Source organism: Hermetia illucens, chromosome 2 (genome assembly GCF_905115235.1).
Source record: "Hermetia illucens chromosome 2, iHerIll2.2.curated.20191125, whole genome shotgun sequence".
Lineage (NCBI taxonomy): Eukaryota > Metazoa > Arthropoda > Insecta > Diptera > Stratiomyidae > Hermetia > Hermetia illucens.
In genome coordinates, this window is record NC_051850.1 from 59,510,193 (window position 1) to 59,536,842 (window position 26,650).

At 42.6% G+C, this 26,650-nt stretch overlaps 2 protein-coding genes across 2 annotated transcripts; one reads left to right on the forward strand and one right to left on the reverse strand.

Moving 5' to 3' along the window:
* Positions 1–13,388: 13,388 nt before the first annotated feature.
* On the forward strand, positions 13,389–14,126 carry LOC119648433. The gene is made up of 4 exons (XM_038050186.1): positions 13,389–13,619; positions 13,680–13,732; positions 13,803–13,948; positions 14,115–14,126. The coding sequence occupies exons 1-4, from the start codon at positions 13,501–13,503 to the stop codon at positions 14,124–14,126; spliced, it is 330 nt and encodes a 109-aa protein (XP_037906114.1). The 5' UTR covers positions 13,389–13,500.
* A 243-nt stretch (positions 14,127–14,369) lies between these two features.
* LOC119649896 lies at positions 14,370–15,251 on the reverse strand. The gene is made up of 3 exons (XM_038052289.1): positions 14,815–15,251; positions 14,559–14,757; positions 14,370–14,504 (listed from the first exon to the last, which is right to left on the reverse strand). The coding sequence occupies exons 1-3, from the start codon at positions 14,963–14,965 to the stop codon at positions 14,420–14,422; spliced, it is 435 nt and encodes a 144-aa protein (XP_037908217.1). The 5' UTR covers positions 14,966–15,251; the 3' UTR covers positions 14,370–14,419.
* Between the last annotated feature and the right edge of the window lie 11,399 nt (positions 15,252–26,650).

Here is a 26,650-nt window from a genome sequence, read left to right on the forward strand (position 1 = left end):
CATCCTCTTACGATGAATTTAAGGGGGGGTCCCCATACATGCAAAAGGGGAGTGTAAATTTTTTTTTCATCAAATATAGTCATGTGGGATATTAAATTAAAGGTCTCGGTTAGTACTTTTCGAAGCCGGTATTAGTTTTGACTTTTGCTGAAAAGGTGGGAAGTGCGGGGAGTTGAAAGTGGTCATTTTTTTAACGAACCCATTCTCAGGAACTACCCAACCGGAAAATCTGGCAAAAATCAGGGGGCTGCCACTATATGGTGCCTAGGCTCTGAAATACCCTCCATATCGATACCTGTTCAAATAAAGTTAATAATATTATATTAAAATAATTGTTAGTAATTGACAGGAAAACCCCCCTTAAGTTCACCCTAGAATCACAAAATTTTGCAGCAATGTAGGCTACAGTATAGATCATGATCCTGTTAAATTTGGTGAAAATCACACTATTGCTAACAAAGTTATACTAGGTCAAATCTGCGCTCCTCTGCAAATTCAAGACTATGAATGTCAATATCACTTGAAAGTGGCTATTTTCACACAATATATGCATATTTTACGTGCTACATGCTAATGGGACAAATGCACACCCAAATCTCTTTATAAAAGAAATACACAAAACCTTTCATACCTGAAGCGTCTAGCTTCCGGTTTCCCGACTTATTTTGTTTATATATTTTACCTAGCCAACTTCCCCAACTCCCCCCCTACCCCGTGGAACCACCTTTAGGTATTCCATCACGAGATCTTCTCGTGATTGCACCCAGCTAAGGCATCCAATAGAGCCAAATGGCGAAACAGATCACAAAGAGCCGACCCCCCTTGTAAACGGGATAAAGGCTGAAGAAAAAGATTCGGATTCGTAACCGCGCCTTCCTCACTTCTTCTGCTTTTCGCAGTTTATCCTGGATTACTGCGATCGTGGAATTGATGGCATTCCAGTCTTCCTGGCAAGTTACCATTCTCCGGACAAAATTTGCCGGTGATAGAAATCACCTAGAGATTCCTCTAGGCTTCTCCTTTCTTCCACAAACCGTCTGTCTGCCTGTTTGTCTGTCCGTCGTACGCGTTTTTCTCGGAGACGGTTATAACGATTGACACCAAATTTGGTGGAACTGTGAACCCACACGCTTACAGTGAGTTACATCCATTTACGTCGAATTTAAGGGTAGGTCCCCATACATGCAAAAGGGAGCCGTACATTTTTTTTTCACCAAATATTGGCTATATTTTGTAGGGTATCATACGAAAGGTCTCGTTTAGTACTTTCTAAAGCTGGTCTTAGTTTTGACATTTGTTGGAAAGGCGGGGAGTTCGGGGGTCGAAAGGGATCATTTATTTAACGGGGCTATTCTCAGAAACCGCCCCACCGAAAAATCTGAAAAAAAATCACGAGGCTGCCACTATAGAGTGGCTAGGCTCCGAAATACCTTTTATATCGATATCTCTTCAAATAAAGTTAACAATAGTATATCACTATAATTTTCAGTAATTCGCTGCGGAACCCCCCTTAGGATTATCCTAGCACCACAAAATTTTGCAGCAATGTAGGCTATAATATAGGGCTTGATCGCAGGTTTGGTGGGAATCGCACTATCACTAACAAAGTTATAATAGGTCAAAGTTGTGACTTCTTTGGAAATTCAAGATTTTGAATGTCAATATCACCCGAAAGTGAATATTCTCATATAATATATGCGTATATTATGTGTTACGTACTAATTGGACAAACTCACACTCAAATGTCTTTATAAAAGAAATACACAAAACCTTTCATACCTGTCCAGCGTCCAGCTTCCGGTTTCCCGACTTGTTCATAAATATCTATCGAGCTCAGTATACGGCGCCGCCAGCTCAGCGCGCTAGGTTCTAGCAAGCATTGGTCCCGCGAGGGATTTTGGCTTGTAAGTCAATTCAATCGCGGAGGTCCTAGGAGCCAGACGCGAATCCTTTTGCTGTACTTATGACGTACTGTTTACCACCGACCTGCTTTTTCGCGAAACTATTATGTATTATTATTACAATAAAAAGGACTAATTTACATTTATTTACAAACATCCTGACTAAAATGGTGACCCCGAAAACAGTTCGTAGATGCAGAGCATCAGATATACGGTTATTTCTCTGTGTACACTGTAGTGCGTAGTTAAGATTAGATTGCAAATTTGCTGCAAAGTTCAGCCTTTACATTACAAAGTGGCTCGATTTGCTGTCGTAGCAGACACGCCGACTCATGGTGGTCATTAGAAACCAGATTTTGGAAGAACTCGACTGCTGTTGTTGCTGATGAGGCGCATAGGTTTTTTTATTATGGCCACCTCACATCATCAAGCGCACACACAACAAGCGACAACTCGCTAACCTATCGTAGAGAGTTCGCGGTTTTACGTGTAGCCATCGCGCAGCTTATTAGCGTGACAAGCGAACTATTACAAAGGCCGGTGGCTCTAGCGCAACAGTTCTGCATGCCCGGCCCGGCCCGGATCAAAGGGGCAGTTATAGTTCGCATCATACCAAATTCGGTGTCCTGACCTGCTGCTACCGGTACATCGGGAAAGTAAAGCCGCGGGCATTGAACTTGGCCACCAAAGCCGGCACTTCCTCTGAAAGCCGTTCCTACCTGTTAGATCGCAACACTGCAACCAGATTTCGGGGGGATGCCGGTTCTGTGCTTTCCATTATTCTGACTAATCGCCAGGCCAGGCAACCAGAGGGACGCCCATCACCACATTTGACACTCAGCGTCTCACCTTGGACCTCGGCCTGTGGCGGTCATTCCACTGGCTATTCATCATCGCTGATGTTCAAACAGCCATTCTCGAAGCTGACGCCCCCACGCACCATGGATTAATAATTTATTTATGATTCGGTCGCCTCTTCGACGGCCTCACCAGTCTTTCCATGATCTGTACGCTCGACCCGACTCCACGATTCCACACCATCAGCGCCCCCTCATCTCAATCGACACTTCGCAACCTTTCGAAGGGTAAATATAGACGAATTCTCGCCAAGTTCTCAAAGACCGCCTTTTTGCCAATCTTGCTAGATCTGCTAATTCACCATGAGATCATTATCAATGAACTCACGGTTTTCGCCCACCCGCGACGGAGAACACCTCATCACAGCGAACCAGGTGCTCGACGTCCTGTTGAAGCGTGGGGTCATTCGACCCTCTCGATGTCAGTGGACGAGTCCTTCCTATTCCGACCTGCAACGAACCTTCTATCAGATTACGGTCGCGTCGGAGAACGTCTGCAGAACAGCCGTCATTAGACCCTTCGCCCTGCTTGAGTTCGGAGAACATCAGCGCCACCTCAAGCAACTTTTTCGCTTGTACAAGTTCTAAGCCAATTGGGACAAATGTCAAATCGACCAGTCTGGAGTCGTATTCGCTGGTGATGTGGTAGCCACGGTTTCCATCCTCAAGGGCCCAAAATCCAGGAAATCACGGAATTCCCGAAGCGCATATACGCTTCCTCTGCGTCATAATTATTATAGCCGCTGGGTTCCGCATGCCGCTGAGTTCCAGCTCAACTAACCTCGCTACTCAAGTCGAAAATGAGTTAAACAAACGAGGCTGATTCCGCATTTGACCGTTGCAAGCAAGGCATTGCTACTGCCACTTCAGAATTCGCATCATCGACCGAAAAAATAGCTTTGCGCACTCACGCTTACAACATGGCTGTTGGTACAGCCTTGGTTCAATAGCGAGCAGACGGCACACGAGCTCCATTAGAGGTTTTTTAATGAAACTGTCGAAGCTGAGCCGCGATATTGCACTTACGATCGCGAACTTCTCGCCGTTTTCACTGCCGCGAAGTGCTTTCAATGTATCCTGTAGGGACTGCAGTTCTTGATATACACCGACCATCACCCGCATCTTTCGCGCTGACGTAGAGCTCCGACAAGCCCTTACCACATCAGGCCAGGCAAGCCGACTTCATCGGCCAGTTTGACAGTCGCTTCGAGTACATGCCTGGTACCTCATCGCCAGCCCTCGTCTCAAGTTTCACCAACTTAAGTTGATTGGCCATGCGAACAATAACGCGGAGTTCAACGAGACGATCAAGCCGTAGTTATCGGACTCGCTCTGTCGCGAGGCTATTGACACCGTTCCCTAACTGACACACCCAAGCGGCTGGGCCATAGCCAAGCGCTACATGCTTAAGTTTTTTTGGTCGAGTCGTCGCAAGAATGTCTTGCGCTGTGTGTCATGTCAGTTCCCAAAGGGGCACTGCCGCAACAGAGAAGAGTTCACGCACGTGCCATATTCGATCATTGGATCTCTATTTTTGGTACGCTTTTGTACACGCATCGCATCGCTCCTCAGGATAAACCAGCCACCAGCCCCTGGAACTTCACCTAGAACCAAAATCCTGGCATCGAAACCACCATCCTTTCGTCTTCAAGGGTTTGGCCACTTGTGAATACGTTTTTCGCCGCATCGATGCCATCAAGAAGCCGCTAGAGCAGACATATGCCCGCGCGCATCGAGTGATAAAACGGTTTGATGCCCAAACGTTTCTCGTAGACGTTAACGGAGTGGCAAAGACCCTCTCTAGCGACCACCTGATACCTGCCCATCACGAGCCCTCGCAGGCCCAGTCACCTCAGCACCCGCCAACTTTGCCTGCTAATTTGCAGCCTTGGAGTCTACATTTAGCTCCATCGACTCTCCGACAATACAATTACAGAATCGCGACCGGCAAAAGGAGAGTCACATTTTCACTCCCTTCGGTCAACGCTCCCATCGTCGGCCCACCGCGCTCGGCGTAAACAAGCATTGGTCCCGTGCGAAATTTTCGGTTGCAAGACATCCTTTCGCTGCACTTACAATGCAGCTATTATCCATTATTGATAAAAATACGCAATATTAAAAGAAAAGGACTAATTTCTATTTATTTACAAACATCTTGACTAAAGTATGAACACTTCAGAATAACATAAACGAAGTCGAATTATTCAGTCGTAAACTGAAAGTGATTCCAATGGAAATATGTTCTTTTAAAAATGAGTTTGCGATAATTTTACCGCTCTGGTCCTTCTAGTGTTAAATCTTTCAGCTCTGGGCCACTGTTGTTTCTTAAATAAGTAATCTTACTAAACGATATTATAGTCCTATCTGAAGTAGGACGCTGCGAACGGGAGAATAATTAATGACGTACTGGAAACATCCAAAGGCCAAGTTTCAAGGCCACATGCGACTTTTTCTCCAATGCTGTGTCCATTTCAGAATAATCTCTTTTGAAGAGGGCATTACGGTAAAACTTTCAATGTCCTAAATGTATGCCACTCTCCATTCCTCGAACTAATACTTGCGCCAAAGCCACGTGTAGCAATCAATTTTCCCTTTCACGCTAGAATTCAATTTAATGTCTTGAAACCGAAAACTTCCAAATGTACTTTGTTTCTCTAAGAAAAAACTTTCCGATGCCCCAGTAGCATTTATCCTTTCTAAAGTTGTTAAAGTCCGTTAACTTCCCCCGCTCACACCAGCGTTTTTGTGCTCGTTTCGTCTCAACATTTTTCGAAAATTTAAAGGATTAGAGAATTCGTACACATACCGTTGGTACACTACAACGAAATAACTTTTGCAAACCAAAACCAATATCGCCACTCTTTAGTCTTGTCCCGTGCACCAAACTGTCTTTATTTCGGAAGAGTTTTTCCATTAAAGATGGAAGCAAAGTAGTGTCCAGTCATTCAGCATTCGGGCAAGAAAGGATACCATCATCCTTTGGGAATGTTTATTTGTGCCGAATACGACAAGGACAACTAGGACGACAAAAGACATGGTGCTGGCGGTTAATCGCCAACAAAGTAGGATTTGCGCTAAGGATAATGCTGACCGCTTGTTGGTGTAAAAGTTTCATCGAATGAAACCTTTTTTGTTCTGTACTCCTGGCTCGGTTGCCCGGATTTGCTACGTTGTTTCCTGAATAGTCCAAGTTTTACCACCATCGGTAGTATAGTTCGGAGTTTTGTTCAGTTCCCGGGAATTGTAACGGAAGGGGAAAGGCAAAGTTTTTAATTCCAATTCACTTCAGCAAAGCTCACGCTGAATGTCGAGTAATTTTTCAACTTTTGTTATTTGCATTCGCCGTTCCAGGGAATTTTTCATAATGAAAGAGCGAAGCACTCTGGATAGGGTAAAACAAATTCGCACTTATGTAACCACGTTCTGAGTTTTGGACAGTTGGTAATTTAAATCCGCTGATTAATTTTCACAGGAGCTTGCCGCTTCCGCCCCAGAGAGAAGGGAGTGCGCCCGCTCCAGTTCCCAATCAATACCTTTTCCCACCCACCAGCTACTATGTATGATTAATTGTACCATCAATATTCAACTTTATTAGCTGAAAATATGTGCTCGCAAATGTTCGGCCGTCATCCCTTCCGGCCATCATGAGACGAATTTTCCAGTTTTTTAATTTCTATGAAAATAAGCCAATATTGCGAATTCCGGAGTTGAAGAAATGATGCTGTTTGGGGGATAATCTTGGCGGAAAATTTAATTACTCCACTCAACACAAAAGATAGTCAATGCAGCGAGACGTTGCAAAGTCTTCCCTCACACATCCTGGATGGAGGAGAGGATATTGTTTCACATCACCCGCTGCTGTGTTATTCCGGAAATGAGGAATTTACCCGGCATTATGTTCCCACCCTCAGTTATCAGCCCTCAACGGAAAAACGAAATACTTCTCTATCTGGCGAGTTTCGGAAGCCAGCAGAGTTAGAGATCAGTACAAGTGGCTGCTACTCCACTGGACTTACTTCAAGTTATGCTAAACAGCCGCAGGGTGGACTGATAAGTTCCCTGACATTCTCATAGGACTTCGGATAAGAAAGTTTCCCATTTTATGCAAATTAAACTCATGTCTACTTTTTCATGACGACGGCAGCAGCAGTTCTGCAGAGGAGAGTGAGGCAGCACCCGAGCAAGTGTGTGTATGCATGCAATGTTATGTATAGCCCAGTGAATGCCTGAAGCTATTTCGAAAAAGTACACAATAAACCAATTTCCATGGGATCGAGACAAGCACAGTTATACCGTTGGTGCCTCCCAGTATCAGGCAAAGGAGAATTTTGTTCGTCGACTCTAAACATCTTGGAAACCTCAAAGTTCAGAGCACAAACTGATATGGCCCATATGTATGCATGCAGACATGAATATGTAAGGATGTAAGCCTGCGGCAATTATTCTACGCCACATGAACTTGCAGATGCCTAGCTTTGACTGGGACTGCCAGCGCTCCACGGCCCACTCTCACGCCTTCAGATTACAGCGGGGCTACTTGAGGTGGGTTTCACAGTAAACTTGGGGGGTTTGGATTGCATCGCCTCGAAAGTGTTAAACTTATTGAAATTAATATCGCCTAGAGAACGGAGTTGGCCAAGAAAAGCAACTAACCAGGAATTTCTTATAGAATTTCCTCTGACTTCTTCTTATTCTTTTGGGTCGCGTGAAAACTTGTGCATTTTAAAACAAACTTCAGGTGCATTTGATAGCGAGAATTCCTTGGATGTTGTTGCATGCATCCTTACCAAGTCTGCGTATGACTGCATATCTGCATCTGTCCCGAGACGCGAGGTTGGGCTCTTTATATTCATTAGATGGAAACGAGTTTGCCGATCCACTTTGCCACAGCTCCTGGTATCTGACGTGTATACCCTGGTAAAGAAACTTTTGCAATTCAAGGCTGGAAAGTTTCTGAGAATCTTTTAGTTGGCTATCCCATTTCTTGTTACCTACGAGCTCGTCTAGGCTGCAGCAAATAGTGAATACGCTGCACAATATTATCACGATGCCTAGGTAACATGAAAGCTTTCGAAGTGCGAAAAGGGAATTTGTCCGAATGCTAATTGACAAATTAGTTATTTATTGGAGACTTCATATTATATCTAAATGAGCGAGAATGTAACCCTAAATTATAGTAGTGTTCGGTGAAAACGATTACCATTACCCTTGTTTTTTTAGGATTTTATATTTTATTTTTGCACATAGAGAATAACCAAACAAATTCAAGCCTTAAATCTGAAAATATCCTTCAACAGTGTTCAAAAATAAAGATCTAGAAATAATTTATTTTACATTTTTAGAAAAGTGCTGCTAACTTTGTATTGGTCCAACTATTTGGATGGATAGTAGTACCGAAATATGGCCACTTCTACTAATAATTTGCTTAAGTTTCTAATGTACCAAAATGTCCTCAATTCTCAGACTAAACTTTTTGAAGAATTGCGACCAGAGCAAAAAAGTTGTGCATCAGGCAAAGAGCATATAAAGCATAGCTGGTGTTATTCCACTAAACTAAACTAAATCCTACCTGATCGTTCTTGGTGACAGGTCCCGCGACAGGCCGATCAAGAAAATGCATCCAATGTCGTTAAAAACAACATGATCGGATCGAGTAACAAGTGTCGGAGAAATGTTAGGGCATCCACCCCAGTCGACGCGCAGGACGGGACGCGCTCCTGTCGAAAAATGGGCAAGGGTTCTTGACGCATGGATGGCGTCAGAACATAAGTAAGTAGGTCCGAGCAAAACAAATAAGTGTCTGAACGCTAAATATTGGCACCCTTTTAACCGCGTATGCATCACAGACAGGTCGACCTGACGCCGAGAAGGATGCCTTCTGTTAACGTGCCTGCTGATGACTATATCATCATTGCCGGCGACCTTAATTGTAGAGTCAAATTAAAGATACGATCCACAAAGCAGCCTCTGCACCCGTCGGGGTGCCCAAGTCAAGCAAACGGTACATCAACCGAGTTACTTGAAAATAAGGTCCGTGAAAAGAAACGCCTGCACCACAAGTTTCTCGACGATAAAACGCTGACCAACCGAGAAGCAAAGAAAACTATGGCTGTCACTGAGCGGTTCATAATAGAGATTTTTATGATAAACTGGACACTCGCGAGAGAGATCTGCATCAACTTGCCAAAAGCCGACACGAACGCACACAGGATATCGAACACTTGTATTGTGTTATTGGCAAGAACGGTACTTCGCATACCGACCGTCGAATCGTGGCGGATAAATGGCGAGCAGATTTCAACAGAAAAATTTGTTTATTCTCCACTTCCATAACCATTATCGACATTTGGAGCAATTCCATCTGTTAGCGGAACTCCAGTTAACTCGTTGGGGGTGCGGTCCGCACGTACTCGAGCAAGGCGGTCAGACCCGAGCTCACAAGGCAGCCATCTGAAGTGGCGCTTGCCACGAAGCCCCACCGGAGGTTATCTGGTACCATGGGAACCGAGATGGCCCTCTGAGAGCATATGCCTCCTGTAGGAGTTAACGATGGTTGTGGTTATGCCTACATTGCGGGTAGAGCTTCTTAGAGCGCAAGTGTGGAGTTGCATTGTACAACTCGGGTGCCGTACCCCTTAGTTGTGGCAGAGATGTTAGATAGGCCTTGCATACAATGGCACGAATGCTGAGCCTGAACCAGTACCGCTGCGTCAGTCATGGCGGGGCTCTGATTGTGGTCTCCAAATCAATCCAAGAGAACCGTGGGATTATGCCTACAAGCAGGTACCCACGTTAAACCCTCGGGACCTTCATGTTAGTGCAACTGGTAGTCAGAGGTGGCGGTGAGGAAAATGCACCGAAAGGCCAAACCAAAACCAAGTGGCCGAAGAGAACCTCCATAGTGGTGGCACTAGGAGACGCTGTTTCACATTGGTTTGTTGCCCTCGATGCAGATAGCGAATGCTTCAAATGAATGCTGATCCATGCACTTGGTATAGACTGGCACCTTTGTTGTTTGTTTCAGCGGGTGGTCACAAAATCAATCCATGTTTTAAGAAAATCGTCCCCGAGAGAGGTACCCACGTTAATCTGTAACTATCAACTCAACTAAAGTCGAGTAAGCAATGAAACGAATGAAATCGAGGAAAGCAACAGAACCTGACGACATCGTATCTGAGCTCTGGAAAGTGTAGAGCTGGGACCCAACACTGTGGCTCTGTGAATTCTTTAATCGGGTTATTCGGGAAGGTAGAACACCATCTGAGTGGCTCCAATATGGAAAAGGTAGTCCAACAGAATGTTCAAATTACCGTCCGGGCCGGTTACTTTCCCATATCATGAACATTTTTGTACGCATTCTTGACAATCGTATTCGCGAAATTGCTGAAATAACCGTGAATCAAGCTGGATTTGTCAAGAATTGCGGAACTACTGACGGAATACAAGCTGTGTGGTTACTCATGGAAAAACACCGTGAAAAGCATCGCCCCCTTTACATTGCATTTCTGGATCTGGAGACAGTGTTTGACCGTATGGCACACTAACTCATCTGTTATGCTCGACGACAACACTTAGTGCCAGAAAAACTCGTGCACTGGGTTCAATTGCTCTGCCGAAAAACAAAGTTCGAAGTGTGTGGGTCTATCAAAACCGCTTCGTGTCTCTGCTGGTGCTTTTGCTCTTGTTATGGGCACTGTCACACTCGACATCGAGCGTTCAGCGGACTAGTGGCGTGACGCGTTTTGATCACATCCGAAATGAGGATGACCGCAATCGATAGGGAGTTTCACCAATCGTGGAATTCACTAGCCAAGTTTGATCTGAGCGATCATAAGGCCGGCCAAAACAACCGTGGCTTGATATGCTGGATGGGGGTTTGAGAACCTCGTGATTGCATCCGCATAAGGCATTTGATAGAATCAAATGGCGAAACCGATCACTGCGAGCCGATCCTGCTTGTGAACGCGACAAAGGATGAAGAAAAAGAAGAAGAACCTCAACTTGATGTTGGTTTTGAGGGGCCCGCACTCCGAAGTTTTAGACGAAACATTAAATGCAGATCTAGTGTTGTTAATGGGTTGAATGGCACCAAGTCTGGTACCACCGTCCGCGAAAACAGCGCTATCAAAGTAGACAAATTGGTTAATTGATGATACAAGTCTTTTTTTCCAAATTCAGGGCCATTTGCCCAGGGTCCATCGCCCGGTGAGGAAACAGATAGATGTCATTTGCATGGTCAAGGTGTTTGAGGAAACATATAATAAATCATTCAACTCCTTCACCTCCTCCGGACATGCTGTCTTGTCTTGAGAATGTCACCAACAAAACAGAACTAATATCGGTGGGGGAATGCCATAGGCTGCTCTAATAATAGCTATTAGTTTCTCCATAATGTCCGTTTTGCATAAATCATTCCAGATGTGCACCCTGTTTACAGCTTTCTCGAAATCGATGAAATGTTGGTGAACCAGAAATCAGAACTTCCCAAAGTATTACAAAATGATCCGAAAGGAGTTGTCGCGGTCGATGTTGGAGGCGCCAGAGCGAAAACCAACCTGCTCTCTGTTGATTAAGCTTTTAAAATGGTATTTCACTTCTATTTCAAGACATTTTATCTTCTTCGAATAATGTTAAAATTAATTAGGGAGATATTCTTTTCTTGCATGACATATGATACTAAGATTCGAATATTTCTGAGAATCGCTGAGTCTTTATAACTAAACAACGAATTCTGTGAAAAGATTGCACAAATCACGGAAGCATTCAGGTTATATAAAGCTACAGCAAACATACAGGTAGGGCAATATCTTCTATCTACCTAAAAAGGAGGATGGGACATTTACCGAGGAGAAGCAGGACATTGTATATCTGCTTACCAAAACTCCTTTCTTGGGGTCCCACCCCCCGGCGGAAGGCAATAGCAATATGCCTGTTATCCCAGCAACGGACAGAAGAAGAAAAGGTGAATTGGAAACTACTAAAAGGAGCATGCTCGGTAGCTTGAGTAAGATGGGCATTCGAAACCTTTAAACCACTGATATCACCCGGAATAGATAGCACTTTCTCAGCACTATTCCCGAGAGGGATAGAAATCATCTTGGGGTTCTCTTTAAAGGGTGGTACGGGGCAACAGAGCATTGGGATATATACCAAGAACATGATGGCGGGCAAAATTGGTTCTCATTTGGAAAGCGAGTAAAAAGGATTCTTTTCACCATAAACCCTTCAGAAAAATTTGCCCAACATTTTTCAGACTTAAAACGATGGAAAACGTGATGTGCAACTATATTGAAACTTAAATTCTAATTAGTAATCCCCTACAACACACGCTTATCGGGCAGGACGGTCAATTGAAACTGTTCTGTATCAGCTGACGGGTCTATTAGACGATGCCATAGAAACAAAAGAAGTAGTATTGTGTGAAGTTTCGGATATCGTGGAGCGTTTGACAATATCTCGCAATCAGAGATATGAGAAGCCCTGATCGGCAAGGAAGTGGGAAACGCCCTGGCATACTTACTGGGCAGGATGGAAATAGAAGTGCTGACATTTAAAAACTCTGTTGTCATGAACATTACTTAAAGTTGTCCACAGGGTAGGGTATTATCACTAGCAGAGCCAAATACTGGAATACATGCCGAGGGTTACGTTGACGACATTATGTTAATTTGTAGGAGCAAATATGAGTGTACCTTATATGAGCAGGAGGTACACAGAAGACGATAAAAAAACGGCAAACCATTTCCTTGAAGGGTGCTTAATCTCGGGGCCGAGCGGTGCATACAGCCCTCAACCGAAAGATTGGACTATGGCATGTAAAGAAGTATCACTGGAACGAGTGAAATGGTATTTAACTTGTTCCATAGATATAAGCTTGCAGGTCTCGTTGGCATTATTCCTGCTCTAGTTATAGGAATAGGAATGCATACTCTGGGTCTACACATTTGGGATATATACCGTGCATACCTAGCACACGCTCAAATCCCAATTAACTGGTGTGATGTGAAGGTAATATTTATCCCCAAACCAGGAAAACTAATAGTGACGCGAAAACCTTCCAACCGATCAGTATAACTTCATTTCTGACAGAAGGAATGGCAAGCCTAGCAGCATAGATTGCTCCTGGAGGGCACAAAGGTCTTCGCAAAAGAATTTTCGAACAATCTAGCCGTCATAATGATAGGCAAGTTTACATGATACTATTGCTCAAGGAAAGGCGGCCAATCATACCATCGCGCGTCCATCTGGAGATTCCTTGGCAAACATCTGGTGGTTCTGATGCCCGCTGAACATAAGGTTCCAAGATTCGTTTTTGAAAAAAAACATATTCCGTCTTTAAGCGTAGTACTAAGTTTTTCGCACGAAAAAATATTTTCGAACGAAATTTTTTTGCTGTGGAAAATTGACAGTGGAGATTTGTGACAGTGACAGTGGAGATTTTCAATTTTAAAGAAAATAGCAGTGTTCCACAAAATACAAAAAATGTTTATCGATTCAGACTCTGATTCTGATTTGGAAGATGCTATTTTTTTATATAGTGCAGTGCTTGCCGAATCTATCAAAAAACAAAAAAAGAAAAGGCAAAATAAAAGCATTTATTTGAAGAAGCGACAAAAAAGTGGGAGGTTTGCAAGAGATGTGAGTTGTATTCTGCAAATTCGTTCAATTAGTATTTTTTAATTTGTCTAATATAGTTTCAGGATTTAATTAAAGATCCCATAAGATTCTGTGAAAATTTTCACATGGACGTGAAAACTTTTCAGCGGATCCTATCGATGGTGACACCTTATTTGAAGCCCAAGAAAATGACTCGGCCAACAGATGGAATATCTCCGAATCAAAAGTTGGCGGCAGTGTTAGAGTAATATATATGTAGTTTCTTCTTATTTACATAGTTCGAAAACAACTATTGTATTTTAAGGTACTTCGCTTGCGGAAGTCTGCAAAGGCACATCGCTTCTGTGTATAGGATAAGTAAGCAACATTTTGGTAAAATAATTGATGAGTCTAAATCCAAGGGTTTATTGTCCCACACGTTATGCAGACTATATTGATTCGAGCGGTAATCTCATTGAGGGCGAGTGGAGGAATAATATACCAGCGAAGTCGCTATTTAGTTCAACAATAAATCCGACACAAGGACGACCAACTGATATCGGAAAAACTACTAGAGATTCATTAAAGGAATTCGTAAATTCGCCTGAGGGTTCAGTTCCTTGGCAAAAAAATAACACATCAAACGAATTAAAATTTGGAAATTTTTTGTGAGAATTATATCAAAAAGTTGATCGTACAATAAAAGATTACATTTTTTCAAACACAAATTTATTTATTTATCATGTAACACATATTCTAGTTGATTCTATAAATTTCCGTTGTTTTTATGGGCCATAACCCTTTCAAAAGTTTTATTAAAAAACTCGTGATTTAATTTTTCGACTTCGTCGGCGGGCAATTGGCAGTATAGTCGGTCGAGGTTGGCATGCATCGAGATATATTTCAATTTCTGCTCGTCGAGTTTTGATTTTTTAATTGCTATCATATCGGAAATAACTTTCGTCAAGTCGGTAGCAGGTTTTAATGTCTACGATGATGAAGAACACTGTGCATTCTAAAAGTAAAACGGGTTTAGTTAGTCGAACCGTCTAAAACATTGTTTTATTAACTTACGAAATTGTACTGCGAACCATCTGATGCAGGGCTCGAAACATCCTCCTCGGTGGCTATTGTGCTTGTTGAAAGAGTCCTGTAAAAAATCTGATCACGAAATGTCCACACAAATTTTAAAATGTTACATTACCTTCTTTTGGACGAATTTGGCTGCAAAAAATCCAAACAAACTGAAAATTCTGCACAATCTTCTTCATTGCCAATCGAAGTTTCGGGAGATTCACTTTCATCTAGAATTAGCTCACTGCCGGATTTTTGGCACTGTTTTTTCCTTCCCCTATAACGTGCTAAATCTTTAAAAGATCTATAAATGGTCTTGCATTCCGCAACTGTAATAAAAGCACAAATATAATGCCTACACCAACTTTTTCATAAAACTATATTACCTGGTCTTTTCATTTCTTTGGAAATCTTCTCCCAAGCGGCAGCCAATGCCGTACTTTTTCGATGCCCTGCTTCGGACAAATCCCACACAACACTATTTTCTTTTAAAATTTTAATAAATTTTTTCTTTTCATCTACACTCAACTTTTTCATTTTAAATTTTATAAATTAGGTCCGTCCACTTACAATAGCCAAACACAATAGAATTTTATAGACTGTTGGTCAGTCAGTTTATAATCTGCCTATCTGTCATATTTTCGCGCGAAAATAATGTGTAGGTGCATTGTTTTCGCACGGAAATTTGACAACTGTGTGTAGATTTCTGTGGATAATTGTGTCTTAGCTAATTTGGTCGAAATTTTTTCGTGCGAAAAACTTAGTACCACGGTGCGAAATTATTTCACAAATGCGAAATTTTTGACAGTTTTTATATGAGATTTCACGCGAAAAAGCGAACTTAGTACTATGCTTAATCACCAATAGAGAAGAATGGTCGATAAATAACCATAAGTCTTTCCGTATTACAAACTTTAGTACTTTTCACCGACGAGTCGGTCATGGAAGACAGATCGGGCGCAGGGGTGTTCTGGGGAAATCTGATTATGGAACTTTCTCAACCTCTCGTAAAAGTGACAACCATATTCCAGGCGAAGATATATGTCATTTGATTGGCAGCAGAAAAATGCTTACGACAAAAATGGAGGGGTCGCAACATTTGTATCTGTTTCGACAGTCGGGCAGCAATCCTAGCATGATGTGGAATTGTCATCAGGTGCTGCTGAAACCTGGCCGACTGAACGAAACATTCCTAATGTGGATGCTAGGCCACTTAACCATCGCTGGTAATGAAGAAGCTGACAGTCTGGCTCGTCAGAACCAGCTTTGGCATCAGGCCATTCGCTATCAAATCCACTTTGAATTTGCAATTGCAAGGAGTTACGCAGCCGAATGGAGAAATTTGAACGTCTGGCGAAAATCTTTGTGAAAGAACCTGGGGCTGGTAGAGGAGCATTTTTGTTGTCCCTAGAGAAGTCCGACATGAAAACTCTAGTAGGGCTTTTTACGGGACACTATTCCTTAAACTATATCCATATTTCCTTAACTATAGCCTCATTTTTCCATATGGAAAAAATTACATGCAAAATGGAGGTGTAATTTTTTTTTTTTCATCAAATATAGTTACGTAGGGCGTCAACTTATATGTCTCGGTTCGTATTTTTTGATGCCGGTCTTACTTTTGACATTTGTTGGAAAGGTGGGGAGTGCGGTGGGTTGAAAGGGATCATTTCTTTAACAGACCCATTCTCAGGAACTACTTAACTGAAAAATCTGAAAAGAATCAAGAGGCTGCCACTGTATGGTGCCTAGGCTCCAAAATAGCCTCCATACGGATACCTGTTCAAATAAAGTTAATAATAATACATTACTATAATTTTTAGTAACTGACAGGAAAACCCCCCTTAGTTCCTCCTAGAATCACGAAATTCTGCAACAATGCAGGCTACAGCATAGAGCATGATTCTACCAAGTTTGGTGAAAATCGCACTATTACTAACAAAAAGAAAGAGGAAAGAGGATATTTTCACATAATATATGTATATTTTACGTGCTCCATACTAATGGGACAAATGCACACTCAAATCTCTTTATAAAAGAAATACACAAAACCTTTCATACCTGAAGCGACTAGCTTCCGATTTCCCGACTTGTTTTTTTTTTCACTTGATGTCAATTGCCTTTGCGCTGCAGTATTTTCAGTCGAATTCTGTAGACACCAGAGTTAAATTAATCGGATCACCGGCAAAGAATGGCTGTGAAATTCAAAGGTTCGCATCATGCAAAGCGGATTACAATATGTGATTGCGGATAACTATGATAATTATCTCGCTCATTAGTCGCGTAATGGTCAGGTCCCCAGTTTGACAAAGATGTTTTGAATCTATCTATCGTGCGACTTTATATGACCGTTTCATAGCCTTCACTCAACGCACTCTTAAACACAATGAGTTCTGCTTCCTCATCTTCGGGACCATGCCTCATTTAAATATTTAGGTGATGGTAGCATGGTCTCCAGTTTAACCCCAACGGGGCGGCCATAAATCTTAATACATTTAGACCTGCAACCATGCTGTTTTTAAATTTTTGAATTTCACTTCTCCTGCCTAAGTTTACATAAACATTCGCGTCTCTACAGAGGACAGTGCAGAGCCAGAGAACGATACCCTCTACAAGGCGGTTAAATGAACCTTCGAAAACCGCCACAGGTAAGAAATCGTAATCGTGATTAGATATATTAGCAGCCAGGTAGTGACGGATCAAATTGATCACGTGTTGATTGAACGTCATCCACTTTCAGCGTAAATGAATGCCAGAACATGTACATATATACAATATAGAGTCGGATTACTATCTAGGTGGCATGACTCTCTGAGTTTGAAAAACAACACCACTTCAAATTCGCTCTGCTAATCCGGCAAGTGAACACTGAAACCATCCATAATAAAAAAATATATAGGACAAACGGTTTCATCTAGGGCAGAGGCAACTCGTCAGACGCTGCCTCACCTCTGCCCTGGGAGCAGCGTGACTTTGAGTGGCATCAGGTGGAAAACGCGGCTTTATATATTTGCAAAAATACGTCAAGGGTACGAATTACATCCAATAGAAACCGCCAATTGTTTGAGCCTAAGCTAGGCTAAAGTTGCCTCTGCCCTGGACGAAACCGTTTGTCCTATAATTTTTGATTGCTTGGGTGCCATGCCCCAAACGAGGGATCCGTGGACCAAAGAGACGTGGGAGTAAGTTGCTCTCCATTTGGTCCGGTCCAACAGCAAGTGGTTGTGGACTCAGGGTCCCTCACTTATCCTAAACAATAACATCCATAATAGAATTCTCCATATAAGTGGGAAATGGATAGCGCAGAAACCGCAGTGATCAAACATTCTGGAGATAAGACATCGATGATGAAATGAACTTCACAATCACTTCAAGAACGTTATTGTTGGCACGGCTACAAACATACTTGGTAGCAATTGCAGAAAAGTCGAATTGGCTGGTTCCACGATAACTTCGAAGACAGAAAAGGAATCCTGTGAGAAACAGTAGGTCTGTGAGCTCGACACGTACAAGGAGGAACCGCACCAGGTTAATTTTACCAGCAAGATAGTACGACGAAACCTTATAGAGCTCGATGCTCAACTTGCCGAGACAACTCGGGAAATCTGACTTCGGACGGTATGAGCATATGGCATGGAATGATGAGTTGCCTACTTTGATGAGGTGGAGGTGGAGGTCCCGCGAACTGAAGACGACGGATAATTGCTGCCAGCACTGAGCATGGAAGAAAGATTCCATGCAATTCATCGGCTGAAATTACAGCGGTATTGATTAAATATGGAGGCGAGCCAAAGCTTATCAACCTAGCAACGATGTAACATGTATCTGTCCCATATATAAAAAAGTCGGGAAACCGGAAGCTGAAGAGAAGCTATAGCCTCTGGGAGAGATGTATGGGGAGGGGAAGAAGGATTGTAAGAATTGGATTCAATTCTGTCAGTAACTCTTCCAATGCCGTGTCTCCCAACTCAGTTGTTTGCATATAGATCCAAGCAAATTAGTCTATGAGCTTCTCTCATTGCAGTGCTTTGAATAAATATAGCCAAGGGCTGCAGATTGAGAAATGCATTTAGAGCTGCGCCGGATGTTGTGCCTATGGCGTCGGTAATACCCGGACACGAAGTTCTTTGCAGTGTAACTAGCTTACAGTGGACATTTTTTTAGCTTACCCACTACACTATGCATAAGCGAACATAAGCCAAATGATTGCAACATATGTCTACATTACCACATGGTGCCTGAGCCCCCATGTCGAGACAAAGGTCTGCACAGGCCATTAGCTGTGGGAGTTGGTTGCAACTTTACCTCTACATGCTTGTTCTAAAGGAGCTTTTTGTCTAGAGTGACTTCCGGATATTTCTCTTCTTCGGAGAGTTGAAGGATTGTATTCTCATCCCTAAGGCCTAAGTCTATCCAGTTTTCTCCTTTATGAAAATAATACCATTGTGGTTTTATTTGAATAAGCTGAAACTCCATGCTTGTGGTACCAACTATCAGTCGCATCAACGGCTCTGGCGGTTGTTCGCGAACACCCCATCGCGTACTCACCCTTCAGAGTCGCATTCTCTATCTTTGAAACCACAGAATCAACCTAAACGGCATCACACTTAACCAATCTCCCCAAATCGTTCGGCAAGAATGATATCAATCTGGTCTGTCTTGAATTTGAATAGTTACATTTTCCAGGCATGAAGACTACCTTAACCTTTTACCAAGAGGAAGGCACGTATAGTAGGGCAATACATGCTAGACCAATATTTCTTCTGCCAGGTGCCTTAACTTTCACCTTCGATTGGTAATAACCCTTCTCGCAGTGTTTTAGTTCACCTGGCAACATTTACGCGTGGAAGGGGTGGAAACCGCCAGCTTTTCCCCTTCCGCTTTCCTCACCAATTCTCTCGGATGGTGTGCTTCTAAGGGGGCCAGTACTGATTTCAGTTGTAGTTCGTGAAAGTACCATCGGGCTTTCTAAAAGAGTCCAGCTTGGCTGACTCATCCCTTTAGATTTCTAAGTCGCCTAGGGAGCTGCTGTTTATTGCCAAGAAGTTCATTGAACGTTGTTCAATCTGTTTTCCTAGGGTTCCGTTTTTCTGCTACAGACTTTTTTCCCACAATAGATTGAATTGCTGGAATCGATGATCTGACAATGAGACTTCGTCTAGCACCCAGTAGTCTGTAATTAATTCTAACATCTTTGAAGTACAGATTGTTAGATTAATTACTTCATTTCTTCTCGTTCCCACGAATGTACGGGAGCCCTCTCTCTTCTCTTAGATTTCATTTACCATTGCCATAATAAATAGAGAGGGTGTCCGGGTGGCTCAAGTGGTTAGAGCGCTGGGTTGTCATAACGAAAGGTCGCCGTACAAGTCTCACTGGTGGCAGCGGAATTTGATATCTTGACTGGATGTCGGACACCTGTCGACTCAGCTGTGAATGAGTACCTGAGTCAAATCAGGGTAATAATCTCGGCGAGCGCAGTGCTGACCACATTGCCTTCTACAGTGTACTGTAGTGTACCGTTACGGTCTTGAACGAAGTGCTCTAACACACTTCAAGTCCCTGATTTATGTGATGGATTGCTGCGCCAAGCATTATCATTATTATCATAAATATATTGAGCCTTTGCATTACAACCTATTAAGATTTCGAGTCTATTTGACTTTGTATACGCTACTCAATCTTTTAGTTCGTGCGTCAGTGGACGACATAAAGAATCACAGGGTAAATAAGCAGAGGCAACTATGATGTTTTTCCTCTCGTCAATATGTTGGTACTGTACGATAATCGTAACTGGGTTCTGGGAACATAACTGTGTCAATATGGTTACCTCTAATCGTCTTGACATCAAAACGCGAGCTCTGCATCTTGTGGATCTTTCATCGTAAAAGACACTAGCACCTTTTACTGCCTTAAAGCCAGAGATTCCGTTAACTTTCTCTGGCTTACCTGTCTACCGTATATTCTGAAAATGGGGTGGGCGAAGTTACTAGCAGGTAGGATTTACTCTGAAGTCCCTTACCCAGTCCCAGTCTCCATACAGGGGTTTCCCCACTGTATGCGCTGTCCTCCGCGTGCAACTCCATTTTGGCACCGACGATGTTGAAAATTGCTCTATTTTGTATCAGACGAATACTATCATTATTCTTGGCTCTCAAAGTGAAGATGATGCTCCACAGTTTCCTAATATGATTTCAAACTCTTGGCCTTCAGATTTTTTGATCTGGTTCAAATACCAAAGCGAAACCCTCCACGTTTGTAATGTGGTTCTTCCAGGCAATTATAAACTCTACCCTCCAGTATCCGGAGTTATGGTCAGGGAACCAACATCCGATATGTTTTGACCTGGGCAGCTCAGTGTTCAGAATAGTGAACTTGAGTCGACTGCCATAACTCATAGTCGGAGCTTAATCAGTGCTCTTCAAATGGAGGAGTCGATCGCGAAAACCTTGATTATTAAATCTTGGCTTCGTTCCAAGCTCTAGAATTTTTTTCTGAAGGCATTCCCGGAGGATGGTAAATTGCCTCTCTAACATTTTGCCATCAGTGGAGGAAACTCGCACGGCAGCAGTCAGAAATGAGGCTGCAGCTTGGGTGTACACTCTCCTCCTAGTGGAAGACGTACAGTGGAAAAAAAGTACACCCACCTCTGCGTGTATTCGGACCCTCCTTAAGTTCAATGCGGAACTATGTAATTCACTGGATGCAAGGGAATACACCGATCCCACTTTTCTACCAAAATTCGTATTAATAGGAAAAAATAATTTCTGAGATAAAGGATGTGGCAGACGGCCGGACAGACAGACAGTAAAAAGATTTTAATAAAGTTTTGTTTTATATAAAACTTTAAAGAAAGGGGATATCACACAGTGCAGCAATTATAGAGGGTGTCAGGTTGCCGAGTACAATATGTATGATATCCTTCGCTATCTTGCTCGATCGGATAGCCCCATACGTCCAGAACATCATTCGCCCATACCAGGGAGGTTTAACTCCGGGGAAATCAGCAACAGATCTATGCGATAAACGAAAAACATCTTTTTAGCATCATTCATAGCCAGGTTAAAAACGTATACGGCCATGAGCCAATTCGGTATTCCGATGAAATTGATAAGACTGACAAGGCTAACCCTAAACAATGTGCAAAACCATTCACCACCCACGACTGTCTAAGACCCCATCATGAATCCTTTTGGCCAAGGAAAAAGTGATCCGTGATGCTGGTGTAAGTACACTGAATGAGGATGATCCAGCCTGAAAAGATTATAAGGGCAATATCTATGGTAAAAAGAGAAGACGCAGCTAATTCTGCCTGAAACAGAGCGATGGTGTGGGATTGGACGCCAGATAGCTATTAGAGGTATCGAATTGCCGGACTTCGGTGAAAAACAGATTTCTGGAATTCTTTACTGGCAAGCCTTGACCGAATGCTGGATGCTGCGCCTTTGAAATTTTAAATTTTAAATTGCAGTTAATTTACACAAAAAAGACAATTTTAACCTATCACGTGTAACTTTGTTTTCAAAGCTTGATTTCCACCAAGCCTGGTATTGTTATGCTGTTTATTATAGTCTATATTGCAGCAAATTCTGGAATGAACTTCAGTCAATACAGTAAGATGTTTTGAGCAGATATAGGTATGGAGGGTATTTCGAAGCCTACACACCGTATAATGGGAGGCTTATGATTTTCTGCAGATCTTTCGGTTGGGAAGGATCTTAGAATGGGTCTATGAAGGAAATTATCACTTTCGCGATCGGGCACTTCTCCCTTTTGCATCAAATATTACACTTGAGGCCAGCAGCTCTGTCCCAAGTACCAATGGAAATCATTCATTTGATATCACGCCTGACCATATTCGGAGAAAACAAAGTCCACACCCCCTTAAGGATCTTAAGGATCAAGAGGAAAGGAAGTCCAGAAACACAGGCGATCATCCGGCCTTCATAGTATCCATAAATCACACCTGATCTGCAGCGCATTCTATCAAACTTCTCCAAGGGAAATTCTAATTCCCCCGCGTACCAATCGGTTCAAATATAGTCCTAACACTTTCTTTCGCGCGTTAAACCCGCTATTTTGCTACAGATTTCAATTTAAGTCCCCCGAAAAATTTGTTGGAGAAATAAGTAGGACAACCTTCATAAATTACGAAATTGAAGCTAAACCTAAGGTATCAACATCCATACTTAATAAGTTTGGCGTCATTTTGTTTGGGTCTTTCATATAGTCCTCGCACAATCCTTGCGGTATATACCCCTTCTTCTGAGTTAAGCTACGCATATTCCGTTCTATATGGTTCCAGACCTCCAACAATCCCGTCAAATATTCATAACATAGGTACGTGCGAAAGCCTCACTTGCGAGTATATTAAACTCCCCGAGATAGTTTATCATAAGTTTGTATGTATGTCGCGGTGGATATAATCCTTCAACAGGGGATTTCCTCGCTGAATATTCATGTGCTTATTGTTTACCGCAAAAGTAGCAATGGCTCGGTGCATTGCAACATTAGTATCAGCCAGTATTACCAGCTCCGCCGCAGTTCCGCCGACACAGCCATCAAAACTGCACTTTATAGGCTATAATTCCTGGAAAGTATATTAACTCTAATGTTCACAGTTGGTCTTCTGCGAAAGATATACAATTCTTAATGTGCTTGGAAATTTATCCACTAAATTGTAATATATGTATGTACAATGTATGCTGAACAGTAGTATGCAATTCTATGCAGTATCTAATGCTCTTACTACCCAGCACGGCAGTCATTAAAGCTAACGAGAAATGCTGTGCAGTTATAAAGTTAATTCCAGGAGCTAATACCCAGTGAAAATGGAACAAGTTTCGTAACTAATGGCGGCATTCATTTTAAACTAATATCCCAAAATGATAAAAGATGAGGAATGGCGAAATTATTGCGAAAAGGGGCTTTGGTTTTTCTTGCACAGGTTATTATACGGGGATGTTACTGGTATGCAATTGTTTGCAAATCAAATTAATTTGCCAATTTTCAAAATCTAGACGAAGTTTATGAAGAGAGATCGTTATCATTCGTTTGAATTCTTCTGAGTTTTGTTATTCGTACCAATTTCCGTTTTGGTTAATTTACATAGTATTGATAGAAAAAAATTCTAAAATTCTAAAGTTTAGAGGGTTTACCAGAAATATGGCATCATGATTGTAGAATCCGTCCAGACCGAGGCTCCTTCCTTGGTTCCGTAACTTCGGTTTTTCGTATAAGGTGATGAGCGCTACGCACCCCCAACCTGAAAGACTAGTTGGTGCAATTTGTCCCGTTTTTAGGCTTCTTCATCTGCACCTTTTTATTAAGAAAGGAAAGGAGCAACGGAACGGAAAATTGCGTCATACCAGGCAATTCTGCACTCTCATAGAACGTGGGGACGCGTACAAAATAATCACGAACTCCGTCGGAGGAGAAGCCACTCTACAGACAGAAAAAGACAGCCTCGGAGAACCAAAAACTCTGTGAATTTGGGAAGTACCGGAAGCAACCGCATCAGGCATGCTTTACAACAAATCCGTAGGATGAAATGATACCTCGATAGTCATCCTGCCGAGACAGAAGGGAAATTGGATTTTCGACTGTGATGAACAACAAAAATTTCGACGAATTGAAGGTCTCACCTATTGAAGACGACCAACAAATGTTGGCGGTACAGAGTATGGAAGGAACATATAATTCGTCGTGAAGAAACATACGTCGCCTGGGGCCGATGGAAATACAGTGGAATTGGTTAAATATGCACTAAGCGGTTCATAAACTAATCCTCAAGGTGTGGGACAGCAAATCTGTTTCTGACGAAAAGGGAGATATCACACAATGCAGCAATTAGAAAGGCTTCTAAGACAGTTGTTGCTCAGTATCATCCATGAGAAATTCTTCGCTAATTTGTAAGACCGGATAAACCCGTATGTTAAGAACATCATCGGCCAACAAAAAGGAGGCTTCACTCCAGGCAAATTAACAACAATTATGATTTTCTCTGTGTGCAAACGATGGGGAAACTATTGGAATATGGCCCTTAGTTGCACAATTTTTTTTGTAGAATTCAAGGTGGCCTATAATAGCATAGCGAGGGTAAAACTGTACACGTCATGAAACAATTCGGTATCTTTACTCTTAACACTGACCAAGTTGACTATGACCTGTTTGCGATCTAAGATAATAGCAGCAGGATGACTCCCAAAGCTATTTAACATCAATAACGGTCTAAGACAAAGGGATGTTCTATAATGCAGCCTTTTTAACCTGCATCTGGAAAAATGATCCAGGATGCTGATGTTAATGCGGGAGATACCATCCGATTCAAGTTCACCCAATTACTGACTTATGGTGGCGATATCGATATTATGGAAAGAATACCGCAAGATGTACAATCTACCCTCATTCAGATCGAGCAGGTGGTGATCGGCGCAAGTTCTTGCGCTGCATATTATAGACGGTAAGACGAAGTACATTGTGACGACGTCAGCGAACTCTTAGCTGCATTCGAGATAAGAATCCTCTGCAAAATGTAATGATGAAATTGATGAGCGATGCCACCACCGTCTGGTGTGGATATTACTCAATTCAATAGGTCACGGTACGTGGGTCACTTAATCCGTATGGGTGAGGATGATCTAGCTCAGAATCAGATGATGTCATCGTCAGTGGAACACCCGTTATTCAAATTCCGGACAAACTCAAGCAGAATCTCTGTGGTATGCATACGTTAAGGTCACTCTAGACGTGCTCAGATTACAACGTACATAAGTTAGTGAAATTTCTTCAGATCATTCAATAAATCCAAACAGAGCGTCCAGACAGTACAGTTTTTAGTAAATGAACCAAAAGGGTATTGCGATTAATTTTGGGGTTGTCTGCCTAGCATGCTGAGTGAATTACCGCCGAAGAGGAGGTTCGGCAAGCCACAAGTAGCTCGAAAGGGGGTGGGGAGTACGGGTTCTGATCTATATCGGACCCACAATTTTTGCAACAAAAAGTTCATCAGTCATCAGGTCATTAGCTAGCCTGAAGAATTTCCACCATTCCATACTGTAGGTGTCCCTCAGGCTAACTAATGGCCTGATGACTGATGAACTTTTTGTACCAGAAATTGTGCGTCCGATACAGATCAGAACCCCTATTTTTTTCCCTCCCTTCAAGCTGCTTGTGGTTTGCCAAACCTTCCCTGCGGCAGAATCCGACAAATGGCATATATATTTTCTACCTTATCCCTAAAAAGGACACGGTGTGGGATCTCGCAAGGACAGGACCGATTTACTTGCTTATCAGTCCACTATAAATTCATAACCTTGATTATCGATGAAAGGGTGACTGTGAGTGTCCGAGGAGCAGAAGAGCTACCGAGTGGGATTAAGGGTTTGCGAAGAGAACTCCCTTCATCCAGAAGAGCTGAAGGCCTGCTGCCAGGCGCCAAAGCTTTTGACAGCGTCTCGCACAGCTCGATATTCTACATCTATTTCGCATTGATTCGAAACCAATCACGTTTTCGGCAACAATCATGGAGCTTGTCAGGGCATTCATTTGAGAAAGCCTGCTCCCCAGGGCCCATTCGCATGTGGAGAGGTATCTTCCAGGGGGTTCTTTTCGAGGCTACTGAATGATGCATGGTTTCATGGTTTCGCAATTGAATAGCCCTAAATTCGAGCTGGCACACTTGATAATCTTAGATGGGATCAACGTGTATGCTAACACATAGGAGTCTCTTGCAAACAGTCGACATATTCACGCGCAATTTCATTCGAATTTGGTGTAGGTAATTGTCGAATCTAAGTCACCCACAAAGTTGATCACAAGCCCCATGCCGGACACATTGGTAATCCCACATCCAAGCTATAATAGAGACAGACTTCTGTAAACACCTAATAATTCTGCAAGAAATCCATGTCCGGGTTGGTGATTTGGATGATGCTCTGGTGTTGAAATTCTTCCTACGTGTGAAGCTGATGCTGAAAGCTTTGAAGTATATTTATTCTTTTATGTTTTTTTTTTGGTTTTTACAAATCAAAGTTGATGGGAAGCGGCTAAAAGCGATCGAACTGGAACAACGCTGGCTTGATAAATTAGATGCTGATTTGAAAGCCTCTCGACTAAATCTAGATCAAATGAACGGTCGAGCAAAATGGCGCAACCGACCAAAACGAGCCGACCCTGCTTCTTTTTCACAAGTCAGCGAACACTCCCGCTTTGGGTTTCACA

Bases quoted from the DNA above. Each gene is read 5' to 3' on its own strand.
- LOC119649896 (XM_038052289.1), bottom strand. From the start codon at position 14,965: ATGAAAAAGTTGAGTGTAGATGAAAAGAAAAAATTTATTAAAATTTTA. The intron at 14,758-14,814 runs GTAATATAGTTT...CTTTTATTACAG, and splicing joins CAAAGAAATGAAAAGACCAG to TTGCGGAATGCAAGACCATT. The intron at 14,505-14,558 runs GTAATGTAACAT...GATTTTTTACAG, and splicing joins CCAAATTCGTCCAAAAGAAG to GACTCTTTCAACAAGCACAA.
- LOC119648433 (XM_038050186.1), top strand. From the start codon at position 13,501: ATGGACGTGAAAACTTTTCAGCGGATCCTATCGATGGTGACACCTTAT. The intron at 13,620-13,679 runs GTAATATATATG...TTGTATTTTAAG, and splicing joins AAGTTGGCGGCAGTGTTAGA to GTACTTCGCTTGCGGAAGTC. The intron at 13,733-13,802 runs GTAAGCAACATT...CACGTTATGCAG, and splicing joins CGCTTCTGTGTATAGGATAA to ACTATATTGATTCGAGCGGT.